The 19,477-nt window shown below is 42.4% G+C and overlaps 1 protein-coding gene across 1 annotated transcript; it reads left to right on the top strand.

Moving 5' to 3' along the window:
* The first annotated feature begins 5,735 nt into the window (after positions 1-5,735).
* Positions 5,736-18,384, top strand: ZMPSTE24 (zinc metallopeptidase STE24). The gene is made up of 10 exons (XM_042440315.1): positions 5,736-5,952; positions 9,272-9,418; positions 10,407-10,493; positions 12,069-12,185; positions 12,574-12,726; positions 13,368-13,509; positions 13,971-14,158; positions 14,389-14,493; positions 16,114-16,257; positions 17,470-18,384. The coding sequence occupies exons 1-10, from the start codon at positions 5,815-5,817 to the stop codon at positions 17,692-17,694; spliced, it is 1,446 nt and encodes a 481-aa protein (XP_042296249.1). The 5' UTR covers positions 5,736-5,814; the 3' UTR covers positions 17,695-18,384.
* The last annotated feature ends 1,093 nt before the right edge of the window (positions 18,385-19,477 follow it).

Here is a 19,477-nt window from a genome sequence, read left to right as displayed (position 1 = left end):
TCTAGACTTTAGAAAACTTGATTTCACAAATGGAAATACTGGGTGTGATCCCATGTCCAAGAATACTTTAAAAAAGGGAAGAATATTTAGGACAGATGGGAGTTTTTCAAAAGGGAGATATTGAAGGCACACTTGCAAACAGTTCCAGTGAGGAGGAAAAATAGGAGGTGTTCCAGGAAACACACTAAAGAACTGAGTTCATTATGGATGATTAAAGAACTAAGTTCTTTTCAACTGAGCTAAGTTTTACATGTGAGATGTATAAGAAATGGGAAAAGGGGAAAATTGCTAAAGAAGAATTCAAACAAATGGCATGTTTAGGGATAAGGACAGAAAAGTTAAAGCACGGAATGAGCTCAGGCTTGCTAGAGAGGTTAAGAGTGGTAAAAAGGGTTTTTAAAAAATGTCCATAGCAAAAGGAAGAAGGAGGAAAGGGTAGTGCCATTGCATTAATGAGGTGGGAAAATGCTAACAGGAGACAGAGAAGGCAGAACTGCTCAACAGCTACTTTTCCTTGGTCTTATCTCAAAAGGGAAAGAGATGAAACTGTGGGAAATGGAGCAGAGGACATGAGAGGAAATGCAGCACAGAATAAGTGTGAAGGACTGTATCTCCCCGTATGAACCTCCGAGAACATTGAGGTGATCAGGAGAGGCCCCTCAATCCATCCCACTGCCCTCTCAGGCGCGTTTGTGGGAACAAGAGAAAGGGCCTTTTCAGTGGCTGCTCCCAGGGTTTGGAGCTCCCTCCCTGGGGAGGCCAGGATGGCTCCATCCCTGCTGTCCTCCTGGTGGCAGGTAAAGATGTTTCTGTGCCAGCAGGCTTTTGCATGACAGGGATGCTGTTTTGTTTTTGTCTTAAAGAGTTTTAAACTTTAAATTTTAATCATGTAATGTTAATTGGTTTAATTGTTTTTTAAACTTGCATTTTGCATATTTTATAGTGTTTTAACTTGGACTGTTTTCGATTTGTAAGCCGCCTTTAGTCCCTGTATTGGGAGGAAGGTGGGATATAAACAAACATAATAATAATAATAAATAGTAAAGAGGTAGTATAGAAATACCTGGTTCATCTAAATGAATTTAAGTCTCCAGAACCAGATGAACTAGATCCAAGGTTATTAAAAGCACTGGGAGAATCTTTGAGAACTCCTGGAAAACAGGAGTAGTCTCAACAGGCTGGAGAAGGGCAAATGTCCCCATTTTTGAAGATGGGGGGGGGGGAGTCCCAAACAATTACTGCCCAGTGAGCCTGACTTCAATACCAGGCAAAATTGTAGAGCAGACCATTGAACAGAGTCTGAGAGAATTTAGAAGTGCAAAAAGTCAACATGGATTTGTCAAAAACAAGTCATGCCAGGCCAATCTCATCTCTTTTGGATAAAATTAGCAGCTTGGTAGAAGAAGGGAATGCTGCTGATGTAGCATATTTTGATCTCAGAAGGCCTTCATCACAGTCCCCCATGATATTCTAACCAACAAGCTAGTAAAATGTGGGTTAGACAAAGCTACTGTTAGGTGGATTTGTAATTTGTTGACCAGATGAAATTAAAAGGGAGTGCAGTAATGTCTCCTCTTCATCCTGGAGAGAAGTGATCAGTGGGTAACACAGGGTTCTGACCTGTGTCCAATGCTATTCAACATCTTTATTAGTGACTTGGATGAAGGAATAGAAGGCATGCTTACTGAATTTGCAGATGGCACCACATTAGGGGGAGTAGCTAACACGCCAGAGGACAGGATCAAAATTCAAAATGACCTTAATTGATTAGAAAGCTAGGCCAAAACTAACAAAATGAATTTCAGAAATGGTGTTGAGAAGCTGAAGCATGCCCAGAGGTGGGTAACGAAAATGGTGAAAGGTCTGGAAGCCATGCAACCTAGGAGCTGGGTATTATTAGCCTGGAGAAAAGAAGGTTAAAAGATGATATGATAGCCCCATTTAAATATTTGATGGGGTGTCATATTGAGGATGGAGCAAGCTTGTTTTTGGCTGATCCAGAGACTGGGACACGGAGCAGTGGATTCAAACTACAGGAAAATAATTTCACCCCAACCTTAGAAAGCATATCCTGACAGTAAGAGTTGTTTGACTGTAGAATATGCTGCCACAAACTGTGGTGGAGTATCCAACCTGCACACCAAGTCCTGGCAAATCTTACACAACGTAAGCAGTGTCCTAAATTTTAAATGCCCCTTTTGCCGTCAGTTCTCACCCACAGCCATGTGCTCTAACTTCAGTCTTTCCCGCTCCAAGCCACAGAAGTGATGTCCTGAGCCCAAGCCTTGCAATAATTTCCTAATTGCCACCACAGCTACTAGTTAAAGATGTGGCTAAGTGAGTGAGCTCTTGCAGGCAGGCAAAAAATGGGAGACACTATCACATGAAGCTATCAGCACTGTTGTGCAATGCTTTTAAGGGCTCTTGGAAAGGAATTTAATGCAGCCCTCATCCCCACCATGGTCCTAATGGCCGCTGGTTCCCCCCTTTTTTCCTGTGCACCCCCCGACCCATTTCCCTCACTGCCCACTGGGTCTTTCCACTGCTCCCAAGGGGCTGTATTGCCCACTGGGAATAAGTTCTTTAGATCTTAAACAACTTAATAAAGAGTGAAGTAAGCAGTAAGTATTTAATATCTTGTGTCATCCATAGAATCATGGAATCCTAGAGTTGGAAGAGAGTGGCACTATTACTTCCCTTGATCTAGACACTATAATTTTATTGATGCAGCCTAAAATTGCATTGGTCTTTTTAGCTGCCGCATCACACTGTTGACTCATGTTCAACTTGTGGTCTACTTGAACTCCTGGATCCCTTTCACACATATAAGTCTCTCGTTCAGCCAGGTGTCCCCCATCCTATATCTCTGCATTTTATCTTTCTGCCCTAATTGCAGTACTTACATTTCTCCGTTTGGAATTTCATTTTGTTAGCTTTGGCCCAGTTTTCTAGTCTATTCAGGTCATTTTGCATTTTGATCCTGTCCTTTAGGGTATTAGCTACTCCTTCTAACTTGATGTCATTTACAAATTTGATAACTATGCCCCTAATACTGTCATCCAAGCCATTAATGATATTGAATAGCACTGGGTCCAGGACAGAGCCCTGTAGGACTCCACTGGTCACTTCTCTCCAGGATGAAAAGGAACCACTGCTTAGCACCCTTTGGGTTTGGCCAGTCAACCAGTTATAAATCCATGTAACAGTTACTTTGTCTAGCCCACATTTTACATGCTTGTTTGCAAGAATGTCATGGGGAACCTTGTCAAAGGCCTTACTGAAATCAAGATATACTATATGGCATTCCCTTCATCTACCAAACTAGTAATTCTTGGTTAGAAGGAAGTGATTTACATGTAAATCTGTGTGCTGCTTTGTTGTTGAATGACTTGGCCTCAGGATGGGAGGATATGTGTATCTATTTAATTAGTAATCCATTGTCTGAGGGGAACCCCCTGACCCTGGGTGGTCTTCATTTGCTTGTGCCGAGTCTTAATTTTAGTGTTGTTCAGGACTGGCAACCAAACTTTGTTTACTTTCAGTGTTTCTTCTTTCCTGTTGAAGTTGTCCAGCTGTTTGTAGATTTCAATGGCCATGTTTTTGACTGAGCTGGTCAGGACTAGAGAAAGGGTAAGTTCTGTCTTAGGGGGAAACATCTGAAATAAGCTCTGCCTGTAATAATTGTTATTGTTGATAGGATGTATGGGGAACAAAACATGAGGAAAGGTTGAAGCTGGATTTGTTCAGCTTGGTGGAGAGAAGACCAAGGGGGTGACATGACTGCACTCTTTTCTGTTCAGTTCTGTTCATCGTTATTATAATCATAGACCAGGATACAAAATAAAAGAAGATAATGGCAAAAGCAAGGTAAAAATAGAGTAAAAACACAGGCTAAAAAACAGTATTTAAAATATCCTTTTAAAATCCAGTGAAGTGAGGCAAGATTAATACTAGCCAACTGCGGAGGTCATTGCCTGACAGATTTTAACTGCAGCTGCACATAATCTGGCAACATGTTATATCTGGATTGGTGTCTGATAGCAGCAAAGAGGTGTAAAATTGACTGGTGTGTCCTTGATGTTTATACAATAGAGGAGAGATAAGACTGAGGCAGATGTCCTTGTAGTATGAACACTGGAGTAGTATGTTCTCTGTTGTCTCTATTTGGCCAGAGTCACATGGATGTAGTCTGTCTGAGAAGGAGGTCTTCTTATATTGGCCTTCAAAAACAGCTGAAGGGAGGGCCTGGCGTTGTACTAAAGTAAAAGCTCTCAGGTGTTTAGGCACCAAGTATTGTTGATGCCAAATATTTGTTGAAGTCACTATGGCTGTGCATGTAATTTATTGTGTGCTTTCAAGTGATTTCAAACCTATGGTGACACTAAGGCAACCCTGATGGCTGAGTGGCTTGCCCAAGGTCAGTTAGTGGGTTTTCACGGCCAAGCAGGGATTCGTAACCTGGTCTCCAGAGTTGTAGTCCAACGTTCAAATCACTACATCATCTTTAAACAAAGAAGATGGAGGAAGCTTGGTTTTTGTTGCCTTTTTTTTTTACTGTTCCCGAGACTAGAACACAAACAGATTCAAATTAGAAGAGTTTTTAACCCAAACTTTAGGAAGAACGTCTTGACTGTAAGAACTGCTGGACAGCAGGACAGTCTGTGTGGAAGGGTGGTGGACTCTCCTTCGTGGGAAGTTTTAAACAGAGACTGGATACGAAGTCGAAGGCTTTCATGGTTGGCATCCATAGTTTTTTGTAGGTTTTTGGGGCTCTGTGGCCATGTTCTAGAAGGGTTTCTTCCTGATGTTTCGCCAGCATCTGTGGCTATGGGCATCTTCAGAGAATGCTTGCCTGGAAAAAGTTTGTGTGTGTGTGTGTGTGTGTGTAATATCCAGGTAAGCATTCTCTGAAGATGCCCATAGCCACAGATGCTGGCGAAACGTCAGGAAGAAACCCTTCTAGAACATGGCCACAGAGCCCCAAAAACTCACAACAAAACTAGAGACTGGATAGACATCTTCCAGGAGTGCTTGAGTTGTGTATTCATGCATGGGTGAGGGAAGGATGGCTCTTGTGGTCCCCTCAAAGCCTAAGATCCTAGAGGATGCAATCTTTGGAACCAGCCATAAGGGAGAAAAGGGGAATAGAGACAATTATTCCCAACGTTTGCCACAATCTGTCTCCTGTATTCGTAGGTTTTGGACACATCTTCCTTGTATAGACTTCCTCCTTTTCCAACCTCTTCCATTCTGAGGTCTGCCTACTATCATGAGGGACCAGAAGTACAGGGGTCACATTTGCTGGCCTTAGGGATGAAGGACAAATGCCTAGAGAAGGATGTGAAGCCGAAGGCTTTTATGGCCAGCATCCACACTGGAGAGATAACCCGGTTTGGAACCGCTTTAATTTGTTGTCTGGCTCACTGCTATGGAATTCTGGGAGTTGGAGTTTGTTGTGGGGCCCTTGGCCAAAATTCCATAGCCTTGGACTAGACAACAAGTTACAGCGGGGCCAAACCGGGTTATTTCTCCAGTGTGGATGCCTCTCTAGAGAACTGTTTTGTCTAGGAGTCATTTTGCGCAACTCTATGGTCAACTTCCGGCAAGTAGAGTTGCCCTGGAGGACCTAGAGATTCCTAGAGCGGCCCTATGAAGGAAACGCGGAAGAAGCGTCAGTGTGACGCAAGGGGGCGTAACTGGGAAGGCTAACAAAGGAAGGCAACTTCCGGCGGAAGTTGTCCAGGCGGAAGTTGTCCTCCTGGAATGGCTGGGCTGGTGTCATCATAATCGTAGGCGTGCAGTCGGGCCGAGAGCATGGCGTCGTCGGCGGCGGCGGCGGCGTCGCTGGGCGATCTCTGGGCGGAGGCTCCTCCGGAGAGGCGCATCTTCCTGGCGGTGCTCCTCTTCTCCTGGGCCGTGTATCTCTGGGAGGCGCTGCTCGCCTGGCGGCAGGTCAGGCCCCGAGCACGGAGCCCTTCCTCCGGACCAAGGGAGCCTCGGTTGCCCGCGGGAGGCTCTGGCTTGCTGGCCTAAGGACCCAGGGACAGGGCTAGCTTTGCAGCCTCAAAAACGGGGACAGGACATTTAGGCTGCTTCCACGCTGGAGAAATAACCCGGTTTGGCACCGCTTTAACCGCCCTGGCTCAAGGCTATGGAATTCTGGGAGTTGGAGTTCGTTGTGGGCACATACTCCAGCTCCCAGAATCCCATCGCCTTTTGAGCCAGGCTCTCCTCTGGACCCCACAACATGCTCCCAGAATTCCATAGCCTTGAGCCAGGGTCCGCTCTGGGCCCCACAACAAACTCCAACTCCCAGAATTCCATAGCCTTTTAAGCCGGACAAAGAGTTAAAAGCGGTGCCAAACCGGGTTATTTCTCCAGCGTGGATGCAGCCCGAGTCCCTCTTCCTTCCATTGAGTGTAAGGCAGCGCCAATGGCTCTTGTCCCTACCTCCGTTGTTTCCAAACTCTGGTCCTCCGGGGATTTGGACTCCAGTTCCCAGAAGTCTCAGACCTCTTGGTGAACGGTCAGGATTCTGGGAGCTGGAGTCCAGAACAGACCGGATTGTGGGAGTCGCTGCTGTACGTATCCCTTTAGCAGCCAGAGGTGTCTTGGGTTGCAGGGCACTTGATAGGCAGTAAGTTCCCTCCTCTCTGAGTCCGTACTTGCTGTTAGTAGCGGAGGTTCATGTCACGAAGCAGGAGATTCAGAGCGAGTACGTCTTCAGAGGATGGAGTATGAAAGCCATTGCCATAGACTAGTTACTTTGAGACCCACATTTCTTCCAGCAGCAGCTCTTCTCCCCTTGTCCCAACAATAGCCTTCTAAGGTTGATATGGCTGAGAGATTTACCTAGAGACATCAGTGGTTTAGTAGAGATCAGAAGATAGCCTCCCTTGAGTCCAATACACCAACCACCATCCCTCACTACTTGCATAGTAGCGACCCTCTCCCAAGGTATGGCATTTGGGAGGGCTGTCCATCAGCGTTGCTGCTAATATGAGGCTGCGTTGCTGTGTACACTTGGCTGCAATGGGCCCAGGCCAAGCTGTTGAGAGCCATCCCTTCATCTGGTGCATTTCTAGGAAGAAATAACAATACAGTGTTGATGCACTCTAAGATGAAAATCACAGCTATCTAGTTTAGATCATAAGTAGCCTTTTTTGATAATCTATTCTGGGTCAAAATTTATTTAGGTCTGTCATTAAAAAAGTTTTACGCAGGGCCAAGAATGGTGTTCTCCAACTTTTGAGATCCTCCAAAAGAGTGGGTGGTCAATCAGATAAAAGCGTGGTTGCTCTCTAGTATTCTTCAGCAAGAAAGGCATATTGCAGTCAACGCTGGGAACTAATACCGCTATCATGACTATTTATCACTGATCACAATAGCAAGTACATTTCTATGCCGCTTATCAGTGCACTTAAGCACTCCCTAAGCAGTTTACAAAGTGTAAGCTACAATTGCTCCCAACAATATGGGTACTCCATGGCCACAATCCAGTGGTTTACTTCCAGTGGATCCCACTACTTCTGCCAGACTTTGTCAAGCCCCATGCAACCCATGGAGCCTTTCACCAGTCTTGGATAATGTATATAACTGTGCTAGACTCATAGAGTGGAAGATAGATCATGCTGGATAATGTTACGCTTTAATGAGGGACTGGTTAAATTATTAGAGATGGCGATGTTGATAAAGACCATGTATAAGCAATAAGGATTGGGGGGGGGCGGTTAACCCTATTGTGAAAGTGGGTATATTTAGTATAGTTAATGTAAATTGATAAACGTATTAGATTCAATGTAAACTGGGACCCTGAGAAAGTAAGACTAAAGCCTGGGAGAAGGAGGGTTTGGTAACCCATGAGAAGGTTTGTAAGGCACAGCCAGGTGTGTTATTACTGTGAGATGAAGGACATGTCTGGACCCTTGGCTGACCATCTGGAGATACCTCATGGATAGCATAAACAATGCCTACTGGTTCTGTGAGAATGGAATGTGTTGATTAGAGCTCGTAACCCAAACAACATGATGGTGGGAAACTGGTGAGAGCAGGAGTCTCTCGAGGGAATAGCCAATGGGATTAGCTGGGTAGCCCTTGGGGTGAGACCCCAATGAAAACCCTATACAAATAATCTAGTTGGACAGTTGTAATTCAGAGCTGACAAAAACTATGTCAATGAGTTGCCTGTTATCTCCAGCTGTTCTTATTCTTTAATAAATCACTCTGTGCTACACTCCAGAATCTGGTTATTGCATCTGAGAAGGAAGCTCAGCTAGCAGAGAACCAGGACAGAATTGCTAGTCTCCCCCTTCCCATGCATCCTTCTCTGGAGGGCTAGGAATCACTTTGGACCATTTATTTTCTGAAGGGATGGGCAGAGGAAGAAAGACTTGATTATAGCACTGGATTTTGGCCTACAAATTTGTTTCATCCCTTCTTTAAAGCCATCTGAATTGATGTCCATTAACACATTTTATCTTACCAATTCCTCAGTTATGTGCTGTTTAGAGAGTCAGGGAGATGCACTGGTTTGAGTGTTCAACTATGGAGATTACTACACTATGCTCTCATAATGCTCCTATTCCACTTCTAACTGCTCCAGCCGCCTCCTGTTGTATTCTGGGGTTTGTAGTTCAGTGAGGCCTAAGACTTCTCTGGCTGAGAATTTTAAATGCCTCTCCCTAAATAGCAAATCCCAGAATGCAACAGGAGGCAGCCAGAGTAATACAAGTGAAATAGCAGCACTAGAAGAGTGTAGTGCATAATCGGATACTGGGAGACCAGAGTTCAGACTCTCACTTGGCCATGGAAACCCACTGAGTGAACTTGGGCACATTGCATTCTCTCAGATTCAGAGCAAGGGCATATCCCTCTGAGCAAATTCTGCCAAGAAAACCCCCTGGGGTTGCTATAGGTCTGAAATGACTAGAAGGCACACAAAAACAGCAACAACAAATATGCTGTTCACTGTGTGCTACATAATGAAGCACTGTCCTGAATCTCCCACAATCCAACCATGGTCTCCTGGAGTCCTTGGCCAACACTGAAATTTCCTAGTATGGCGCTATAATACTTAAAGTGGTATCAAACTTCACAATTTCCTCATGTGTTATTTTCATAGATATGTAATGCCTGTTGATCACCATAACATGTTTTAGCTATCTTTGGATTCGCAGGCAGTGGATTTCCAGTGTCATCCAGAAGTGTCTTTCTCTTCTTGGAGGTTGCATGCTATGTTTCCAATATGACTGCTGTGTTTCCAATTTTTCAGAGGACTGTGTACAGGACAACCACCCATGTCCCACTGGAATTGGGGCCAATTATGGACTCGGAAACATTTGAAAAATCTCGCCTTTATCAATTGGATAAAAGTGCTTTCAGCTTTTGGTCAGGACTATACTCAGAGATTGAGGGCACAGTAAGTATCACTCAGAGATTGAGGGCACAGTAAGTATCTTCCCTCCTTTTTGTTTTTGTGCAGTGTTCAGTGGTTCAGAATGTAAAGTAGTTTACTTTTTAATAAACTGGGAAAGCTTTTTTTTTAGCAGCAGAAGAGGCACAAGGCTGGATCTAATCCTGCAACAGATTATATAAGCCATCTATCTACTCGAACTGGAGCTTGAAAACCTTAATATAGTTGACTAAAACTCCAAATTCTGATCTCCATTGTGCCTTGCCATCAGTGACTTTCAGGAAGCCTTCCCTCCACTCCAGCTGCCATTGCTCTGACCTCTGAGGGAAAGAAAAGCAGCATGGACAGCTCCATCATGCCTTTGCCCCAACAGCTGGCAAGAAGCCCTACTTTCATTCTAGCTGCCACTGCTCTGACCTCTGAGAAAGAGAAAAGCAGCCTGCCACCCCCATTTCCTTGTAATAATTATAATAATAATTTGTTTTATTTATATACCGCTATTCCAAAGATCATAGCGGTGAACAGCAAGTAAGCTAATTAGCAAGTAAGCTAATTAGCCCCCAACAGTCTGGGTACTCATTTTAGCGACCTCGGAAGGATGCAAGCCTGAGTCGAGCTTGGGCCCTTTTGCTGGTCTTGAATTCGCAACCTTGTGGTTTTGAGTGAATGGCTGCAGTACAGGCATTTAACCACTGCGCCACCAGGGCTCCTTGTGATCTTGTCTTATTTAGATTGTAAGCCTGAGGGTAGGGAACTCTCAAATTAAAGTTTGTAAGCTGCTCTGAAGACTTGGGATGAAGGATGGGGTATGAACGGTTTAAATAAATAAATACATCAATACATAAATATAAAGCTGCCAAATGAGTTTGGCTCTCAAACTCAATTGTTGATACAATAGTCAAAGTCAACTCTAATTGCCAAAATGGAGGTCTAATAGTATTTTGTGGGAAATTGTATCAGCAGACTGATCCCTGCAGTGTTTTTGCTTTTATAGGTGATACTTCTGTGTGGAGGAATTCCTTTCCTTTGGTCTGTCTCTGGAGATATTTCCAGCCGTGCGGGTTTTGGGTCTGAGTATGAAGTAGGTGCATTTGTTATTTGAACACTGAAATACTTACTTACTCCCTTTTTAAACTGTTGCTTTGGGGCTGATTCATCAGGGCTCTTATTAAGTTCTTATGCTCATTTAGTCTCGTATCCTGTTTTCCACAGTGGCTAGACATATGACTCCAGCATGCCCACAAGCAGGGCAGGAAGGAAGTAGCCTTGTTTCACTTGTGCTTTGCTGTAGCTGGTATTCAGATGTGCTCTGTCTCTGAACCTGCAACTTTCATCCGTCAAATAAGCCATGTATAGATTTATCTTTCATGAAACCTGGGTATGAATCATAGAGTTGGAAGAGACTGCAATGGCCATCTCTATGCTGTGCAGAAATAAAAGCTAAAGCACTCCCAGCAATGAATATCCAGCCTTTTCTTAAAGACATATTTCATCAATGATGAAAGAGAGTCCATTACTCTCTGAGGCACTCTATTCCATTGTTGAACAGTCAAGAAGTTCTTTCTAATGTTTGGATGAAATATCTTTTCTTGCCATTTTAATCCATCGGTTAGCATCCCAGTCTCTGGGGCTGCAGAAAACAAGCTTGCTACATCTTCTACATGGAATGGGCAAGTCCTTGATCCTGATTTTAGAGAAAATGTTTAGGTCAGTGCCTAATTTTTCTATCTACCTGTCTGCAGGAGAGACAGAGGCCCACAGAGATCTCAAAGCAAATCCAAACCATGGAGGTCAGCTTGAAGGGTATCCTCACCATATCTGATAATTGGAGATAGTGGGAATTCCCCCCTCTGGTTTAACTCTGCACTCTTCTGTGCTTGGGTAAGAGAGAGGAGGCAGCAGAGGGAGTAGGCAGCAAGGATAGGTATGCTCTCAGCTTGGCATTCACAAGTGCCAGCCGGCACTCTGCTCCTTCTCATACTTCCCAATGCAAACAAAGGGAGAAGAAAGCCATCCATGTTCTCCGCTGAAATACATAAGGTATAAAACAGGTATCACCACTGGCCCGATACTATTTGTACAACAATGTGCACAAGGCTTCATCCCATGTTATAGTAGTTATGTTCTGTAGCAGGTCTCATCCAGCATAAGAATTTGCACCAGCTGAAATATAAAGTTGATTTTTAGCTTCACTAGGGTCATCAGAGTTAGGTACCTATTGGGAGTTTCCGCTAGTATTTATAGACTGGGAACAAATCTCACACATCAGTCTAATTTGCACTAGATGGAATTAATAAAAAAAACCATGAGGCTTCCTATCTCCTTTCTAAATTATGGTGTCAAGAAACCTGAGGAAAACCAGGCCTGTTTTTTATGTGACATACAGTATCTTGTGATCTCAGTTCTGTACTGAAAATAAGTTCTCATGCTGAGCATGTTCTCAGAGATAGCCACACACTGGTGCAGTGTGGACTTTGGAGTTCTAATGAAAAACAAAGTTGGTCCTCCAGAACTGAAGAGTATACTCTTTGGAATCAATTAGTGTCTCATATTTCATCAACGCCAATGAATCTGTTGTAAATATTACTAAGTCTGTGACCATCCTTCTGTATCTAAATTGAATAATACCTATTTATATTTTCTCCCTTGTGCATAGATCGTTCAGTCATTGGTCTTCTTGTTGCTTGCTACACTCTTCAGTGCAGTCACAGGTCTGCCTTGGAGCCTCTATAATACTTTTGTCATTGAGGAAAAACATGGCTTCAATCAGCAGGTATTGTTTAGTATGTCTTTGTTGCCAAATAATATAACTTTCCTTCCATGTTGTCTTTTTTAAAAAATAGTTCCATAGTTTTTGGTGACTTTTTAAACATTACATTCAAACTGAAATCTCTTGTTGGTTGCTCTCCTAACAAGCCAAAACCATAAGTCCAAACAAGACATGGGTTATGTTTCTTGCTTTCTAGCAGAGTAACAAGTCAGGGTATTGATTTAGATGTAACAGATGTATCAAATAATGGAAGGCGCCTTCCTGATTGGTTTAGCCAGTCCCATTGGAAAGAGGAATTAAATAAGAATTATATATCAGCAATGGTTATATCCAAAGTAGTTTGTATATTTGGCTACAGATGCTTTGCCTTACTATTTTTCTTTACCCCCAGACTCTGGGATTCTTCTTTAAAGATGCGATCAAGAAATTCATCGTGACTCAGTGCATCCTTTTGCCAGTGACATCACTTCTACTTTACATTATCAAAATAGGCGGAGATTATTTCTTCATTTATGCGTGGCTTTTCACTTTAGCAGTTTCTTTGGTGAGTACATGATGACTGACTGTGTCCAGATTTATTTAATGGGTAACTATTAAATGATGATGATGAGGTTGAATTAGTCCCTAGGTTGTTTTCCCTGCTGATCCATTTGCTAGCCATGATTTTCCTTCCAGTTTTCTGTGCAAGAGTGTGACATGGTTGGCTTTCTTACGTGAGCACAGTCATTTACTAAACTAGGGTTGTGAAGACTTGTGTGCTCTGGATGTATAGGTTTCATCACCTAGCCAGTGTGGCCAATAAAGACTGTGGGATTTATTGTCCAGGAAATCTGGAAGGTGCAGAATTGCCCACTTTTGTTATTAAATTACGCTTTTGTGCTGTAAGCCACTGTAGGTATAACCAACCAAATCAAGCTTACATTCAAGTACTCACTTGTTCACCTTGACCAACAAGGAGATTTTTTAGGTTTAGTGCCTCTGCTGACTTTCAGGTTTTGTTTTGGTGGCAGTGTAATTGACGTGATAATGGTGGCAGCAAAACCAGCTTTAAAGGGGTTTGGCCCACCCTGTTCACAGAATGTGACCTAAAATTTGTGACCAGAAAGATAAAATTACTTCTTGCAAGGGACAAATGATGCTGGATAAATGGGCTTAAGGTCTCTCTCTCTCTGTATTCCACAATAGGTTCTTGTCACAATCTATGCAGACTACATTGCTCCATTGTTCGATAAATTCATTCCACTCCCTGAAGGAGAGCTCAAGCAGCATATTGAGGCGATGGCAAAGAACATAAATTTTCCTCTGACAAAGGTTTATGTTGTAGAAGGTGAGAGTTAACACCCTGGACTTGGCTTTGTAGTTCTCTAACATCGATCTAGGTGTGAACAGAACAGTAATTCTGTGCTTATGTGCTTCTGGGGATTGAACCTTAGCTACTGGTCATGGAAACATGGTGAACCCTTACACAAGCAACCAGGAACAATTTATTTACTAGTCAGAATAACATGTTCTTTCACGAGGATTTAAAAGCCTTGAATATCCACTCAGTGCTCCTAATGTTTCCCTCTGGACTGTCTTTTCTCCCCATACCCTTTCTTGCTAGTGTTTCTTTCCTTTTACCCCTTACCATCCCTGGTAACCCAAAATGGAGTGGGATCAGTTGATGATTTCAGCTAGAGAATGGACTCATACAGCCTATCTCCCATAAAACATGTTCTTGAAATTAAGGGACATGTTTTTTTACTTCTATAATGTGGCTAAACTGTCTCCTCTGCTCTCCCTCTCCAGGTTCCAAACGGTCTTCCCACAGCAATGCTTATTTCTATGGCTTCTTCAAGAATAAGCGTATAGTGCTGTTTGACACCCTCCTGGAAGATTATTCTGCCCTTAACAAAGAACGCTCTGAGGAACCTGGATCAGAGACTCAGACAGCTGAAGAAAATGAAGAAGATGCCGAAGCAAAGTCCAAAGCCAAAGTAAGGATCTCTTTTTAATTATATTTTCTTTTAGCTTGCTTTATTTATTTTTAATTTTACTCTACTGTATTGTATTGTACCATTGATAAGGATTCATTGTGACCCAGTTACTGTTCATATTGATCTATAACTATTTCTGCTTCCTATCCTGTGCAGTCATGATTATGGCAGCAAGTGTCTTAGCCCATACAGGGATAACTACGATATCATTCCTTTCCCCTTAATTCTAGAGTAAAAAGCAAGGTTGCAAAAATGAAGAAGTCTTGGCGGTGCTGGGCCATGAGCTGGGCCACTGGAAACTTGGCCACACTATTAAAAATATTGTCATAAGCCAGGTGAGCAGAAATACTGGGACTTTCCTGTGTTCTACATGTGCATTTTGTGTTTGCTTAGAAAATAAGTTGGCTCTAGTGTTCTGGTAACACAGCTTCATCCTTCTAGTATGAAAGCAGTGAAAAGAAATAAGCATAAGCTAAAGTTTTTGGATGTGAATGTAGTGGTGACTCAGAGCTCTGTGTGTATGTGTGCTTTCAGGTTACCAATGGACTTATGGCGATTCCATGAATTTTGTAGGGTTCTTAGCCAATGAATACTCAGGAGTGGTTTTCAGTTCCTGCCTCTGAAATATAGCCTGCTCACCTAATATTTATTGGCAGTCACCCATCCAAGTACTAACCAGGGCTAAACCTGCTTAGCTTCCAAGATCTGGTGCCATTAGAGTATTTTGGCCTCTAACCTGAGCTACATGGCTGCTTTTAAATCTTTAATTTGTTTGTTGAATTGAAATTATTTTTGCACAGACTTTCTGTTTACAAAATGCCCCAAATAGTTTGGACATCAAAAGAACAATGAAAAAATTACGATAAGTAAAACAAACAGATAGAACACATTAAACAAATCGTTCCCATTAAAATTTAACAATCAAGAACCATGTGACTTGCTTTTTGGAAAAAGAATAGGTCTTTAGATTTCAAACATAAGGCAATGAAATGAAGATTTACTTTTTCCATCCAGTCTAAGGTAGTGGGAATTTCAGTCCTTTAATTCCATTAGTTTTTCCTATAGGTTTATAGAATATGTACAGCTCTTCCATCTCAAGGACTAGGTCCATATTGAAGTCTGGCTGCCTATTGGCTTCCGGGTACAGTACAAGGTGTTGGTTATCACCTTTAAAGCCCTACATGGCTTGGGTCCAACTTATCTAAGGAATCGCCTTCTTCCATATAATCCGCCCCTTACACTCAGGTCCTCTGGGAGGAATTTATTGCAGCCTTTAAAGACCAGGCTAGTTGCTACCTCCCAGAGGGCTTTCTCCGTAACCGCTCCCAGTTTGTGGAATCACCTGCCGGATGAGATCTGTCAGATTACCAACCTAGACGCCTTTAAAAAAGTGGTCAAGACGGATCTCTTCCGGCAGGCTTTTCCAGAATAAGTCCTCGGCCACGTAATGATCATTCCATATATACCATGGATTTTTGCGCTACGACTGCCTGTGACTTTCAGATTTTTATTAGATTTTAATGTGGTTATGTAATTTTAATCTTAATTGTTTAATTCTTTTTTAAGAGGGGGATATTGTGTAATTTTTGTATATTTTATATGTTGTTAGCCGCTTTGATTGCTCTTACAGAATTCGAGATATAATAAAGCTTTTAGTTTTTTTTATCCATTGTTGGAAAAGGGTGGAGAAGGATGGCAGCCACACATGTACCTGTGAGTTAGAGGTTTTGCAGTACATTCTACAGTCCCATACATGTTGGGGCTTAGATCGATGGCTATAGAAATCCAAAGCATCTTGAGCATTAAAAGTTTCTCATCCATGTTGTTGAGATATGTTGAAGGTCTGCTGTGTTTAGAATAAATTGGAGTATTTTGTACTGAAAGCCATTACTTTGGTTAGCCTACAAAGTAGGTAATTAGTATTTAAGGAGATATATTCTCTTTTTCCTTCCCAGATGAACTCCTTCTTATGTTTCTTCTTGTTTGCTGTGCTGATTGGTCGAAAAGAACTCTTTGCCGCCTTTGGATTCTACGACGCACAGCCAACTCTGATAGGCCTTTTAATCATCTTTCAGTTTATTTTCTCACCTTATAATGAGGTAAAGTACTATTCAGAAGTTAAATAATCATTGTTGAAATGCCACTGCCTTCCTCACTGGTTTAAATCGTTTCCATGATGAAATGATTAGTGTTCTGATTTGTGCATTTTTTGATCCTGAGTTAATTTAAATGTCAACAAAACTTGTGGCACCCTACACATGAATGAGTTTAGCTTGGCATCAGATTTTGTGGACTGCAGCCGCCTTCATCAGATGCATGGAAAATGGTCTTCATAAAAGCGGGATGCAATCGGGCTCTACTGATGTGCATTGGCGCTCCCTAGCTGGTCACTCAATGTACAACAGCACAATGTGCATTGGGAGCAATGCACCTGGATCCTGTAGCGCATTGGTCCTGATGCATATTTGTCACTTTGCCTCCTCCTCTATGTAGTAATGTAACAGCAGCCCCTTACTAGATATGGATGTTACAGGACAGGATGTTACAACTCACACAGTTGTAAGTCTTCTTACAAAGATATAAATCCCTAGCAGGATTCCATCCTATAACATTGAAAGCAAGTAAAAACAATTACATTGTCATTTTAAAACCAAGCTCTAAGTTAAAACAATTTTAAAAAATGAAACGTAAGATAAATGAACCATCAACAACAATCAGTTGGTAGATAAAATCCTGTTTCAATGAAAAGGTCTTTGCCTCCTGGAAAACTAGGGCAACCTAGATGGTGAAAGGTTTGATAGCCATACCTGGGGAGCGACTTAGGGAGCTGGGTATGTTTAGCCTGGGGAAGAGAAAGTTAAGAGGTGACATGATAGCTATGTTTAAATATTTGAGGGGTTGCCTGAGGTTGGAGCAAGTTCGTTTTTGGCTGCTCCAGCAATAAGGACATGGAGCAATGAATTCAAACTACAGGAAAAGAGATTCTACTACAATAGGAAGAATAAGACTTATTCTAACATTGGAACATGCCTTGGAGAGTGGTATAGTCTCCTTCCTGGAGGTTTTTAAACTGAAGCTGAATAGCTATCTGTCAGGAGTGCTTCAGGGGTTTGGGCTGGATGGCCCTTGTTGTCTTTTTCAAATCTGTGATCCTTTGATTCCACAATTCATGACCATTAGTCATCCTAGTTGGGTCTTTTGGGATTTGAAATCCAAAAACATCCGGAGACTTAACAATTGAGAACCATTGGTTTTGGAGGATTCTGAAATGCATTTTGATACCTCTACTAATGTTTCTTTCCTACCTACAGGTTCTCTCCTTCTGCTTAACTGTATTAAGCAGGAGATTTGAATTTCAAGCTGATGCCTTTGCCAAGGAACTTGGAAAGGCGAAAGACTTGTATTCTGCACTCATCAAGCTGAACAAAGATAATCTTGGATTCCCCGTTTCAGACTGGTTGTTTTCAATGTGGCATTACTCTCACCCTCCGCTGTTAGAAAGACTTCAAGCTCTGAAGGAATCTAAGCAAGACTGAAAGAAAGAACTCCTGGCTCAGTGACAGACTTTCTATCCCAAATTCAAATCCCTGTTTTTAAATAGCATCACATACACACTTCCAAGCACACCATTCTCCATAAAGACAAGCGTGTTTCACCTCGTTGGAAACTAGCTGCCAGAAATCCTATTTGCAAATAAACAAAGAGAAATAACCTTGTGGGGACTGTGTTGGGAGAAATATAATGCGTAAGATTGGTCTCAGTCGCAAAAGAGCTGGAGGGGAAAATAAGTTGTCAGAACCTGAAGTGTTCATGCTTGAATTTGTTGAAAGCTTTGAATGTGACTTTTGTACCTTTTAAGGACTGTGTCTGGGTGTTCTTTCACAGGAAACTTCTAGCTTTCCTACCTCATCCGTGTGGGGGTAACAAAACTAGAAATCTACCCTGCCTTTATCATTTGGGATTCAAACATTTGGACCAGGCTGTTTCAAGTTGGTGTCTTCCAGGTGCGTTGGACTCAAAATCTCATCATCCCTGGCCACCATCATGAGGTATAGTGTAGTCTGACACATTGGGGAGCATCAGCTTGGGGAAGGTTGAAGTAATAATTAACACTTTGTTCAAGTTCATACTTGCAGTGAATAAGAAAAAGACTTTGCAGAGATGAGTGAAGCCACCTTTTTTTCCCCTGAACGGGGGACTGAGAATAAATTGCAGCTGATAAACAACCTTATGTGTGTGCATTACATAAATTGTGGTCGTACTGGTTTGGAACTTGTCTAGTTCTCCTTTTAGACACCAGGGAAGTTGTAACTAACTTCAGATATAATCTTTCATAAGTGTAACAGGCTAGATATCTTACATTTTATCTCCGAAGTCAGCATTCACATCATCTTCCCTTGCTTTTAAAAATGTGTTATATCTTTGTAGGCAGGAATTCGATGTACAGGTTTCCCTACTGTGACACTTTGCCTGTGAACAGATTAAGACACAAAAATCCCATGCTGAAATAAGTTAATATCCTTAGGTATGCAAGATGGTACATTTGGCGCGTGTGTGAGACAACTATGTAGCTTGGTCTAAGAAGACCAAATGTTTAGCAACATACAGGGCATTTTATGACTTTCACTTGAATTTCCATCTTGTTTCTTTCTTCTCTCTCTCTTATCTTTCCCAGTGGTTTGTTCACTGAGAACAAGGAAGGAGTGGCAACTGCTGCATATTAGGTACATGTATGTGCATATTCAATTCCTAATGTTAATCCCTATCCTTAATTTTAAGCTGTTTAAGTTTATTTATTTGTGGCGTTTATGCCCAAAAGGCGCTCAGAGCGGCTTACAATTATTACTTTTTTTAATTGGACAGTCCCCTGCCCTCAGGCTTACAATCTAAAAAGACATGACACAAAAGGAGAAGGGAAAGGGGGTCGGGTCCAGCAGTCCTCTCCCTCTGAGGCCTGGACCAAGGCGGATGGGCTGGAGGGAGGGCTCTGCTTAGAAGGCACTTCGAAAGCAGAGGTCCAAGTAGCAGGAGAACCAGCAGTTCTTGTTCTTGCTGTTCTGTATTTGTCACCTGTGGAGCAAAGACGACGTCAGGACAATGGCTCTTATCACATGAGCAAAATGAAGTTATCCCAGAGCCAATGTGAAGGCAATGCAGGGGCAAGTGTGGGGTTTCAATTAGGCGTCATCTAAAACACAATTGGGGGTCATTCCAGGGTTAGGTAAATCCTTTCCCCCTGAATTTACCTAAATCTGGGATGACCCCCGATTGTGTTCAGGATGGCTCCTGATTGCGTCCGTCGTCGTGTGATAAACATGA

The sequence above is a fragment of the Sceloporus undulatus genome, chromosome 9 (assembly GCF_019175285.1).
Source record: "Sceloporus undulatus isolate JIND9_A2432 ecotype Alabama chromosome 9, SceUnd_v1.1, whole genome shotgun sequence".
Taxonomy (NCBI): Eukaryota; Metazoa; Chordata; class Lepidosauria; order Squamata; family Phrynosomatidae; genus Sceloporus; species Sceloporus undulatus.
The sequence above is the reverse complement of the archived record's forward strand: the minus strand, read 5'-3'. Positions and strand labels throughout refer to the sequence as shown.

Excerpts from the sequence above, each read along its gene's own strand:
- ZMPSTE24 (XM_042440315.1), top strand. The coding sequence starts at position 5,815 with ATGGCGTCGTCGGCGGCGGCGGCGGCGTCGCTGGGCGATCTCTGGGCG. Across the intron at positions 10,494-12,068 it reads GTTTTGGGTCTGAGTATGAA|ATCGTTCAGTCATTGGTCTT; the intron begins GTAGGTGCATTT and ends CCTTGTGCATAG. Across the intron at positions 14,494-16,113 it reads AAAATATTGTCATAAGCCAG|ATGAACTCCTTCTTATGTTT; the intron begins GTGAGCAGAAAT and ends TTTCCTTCCCAG.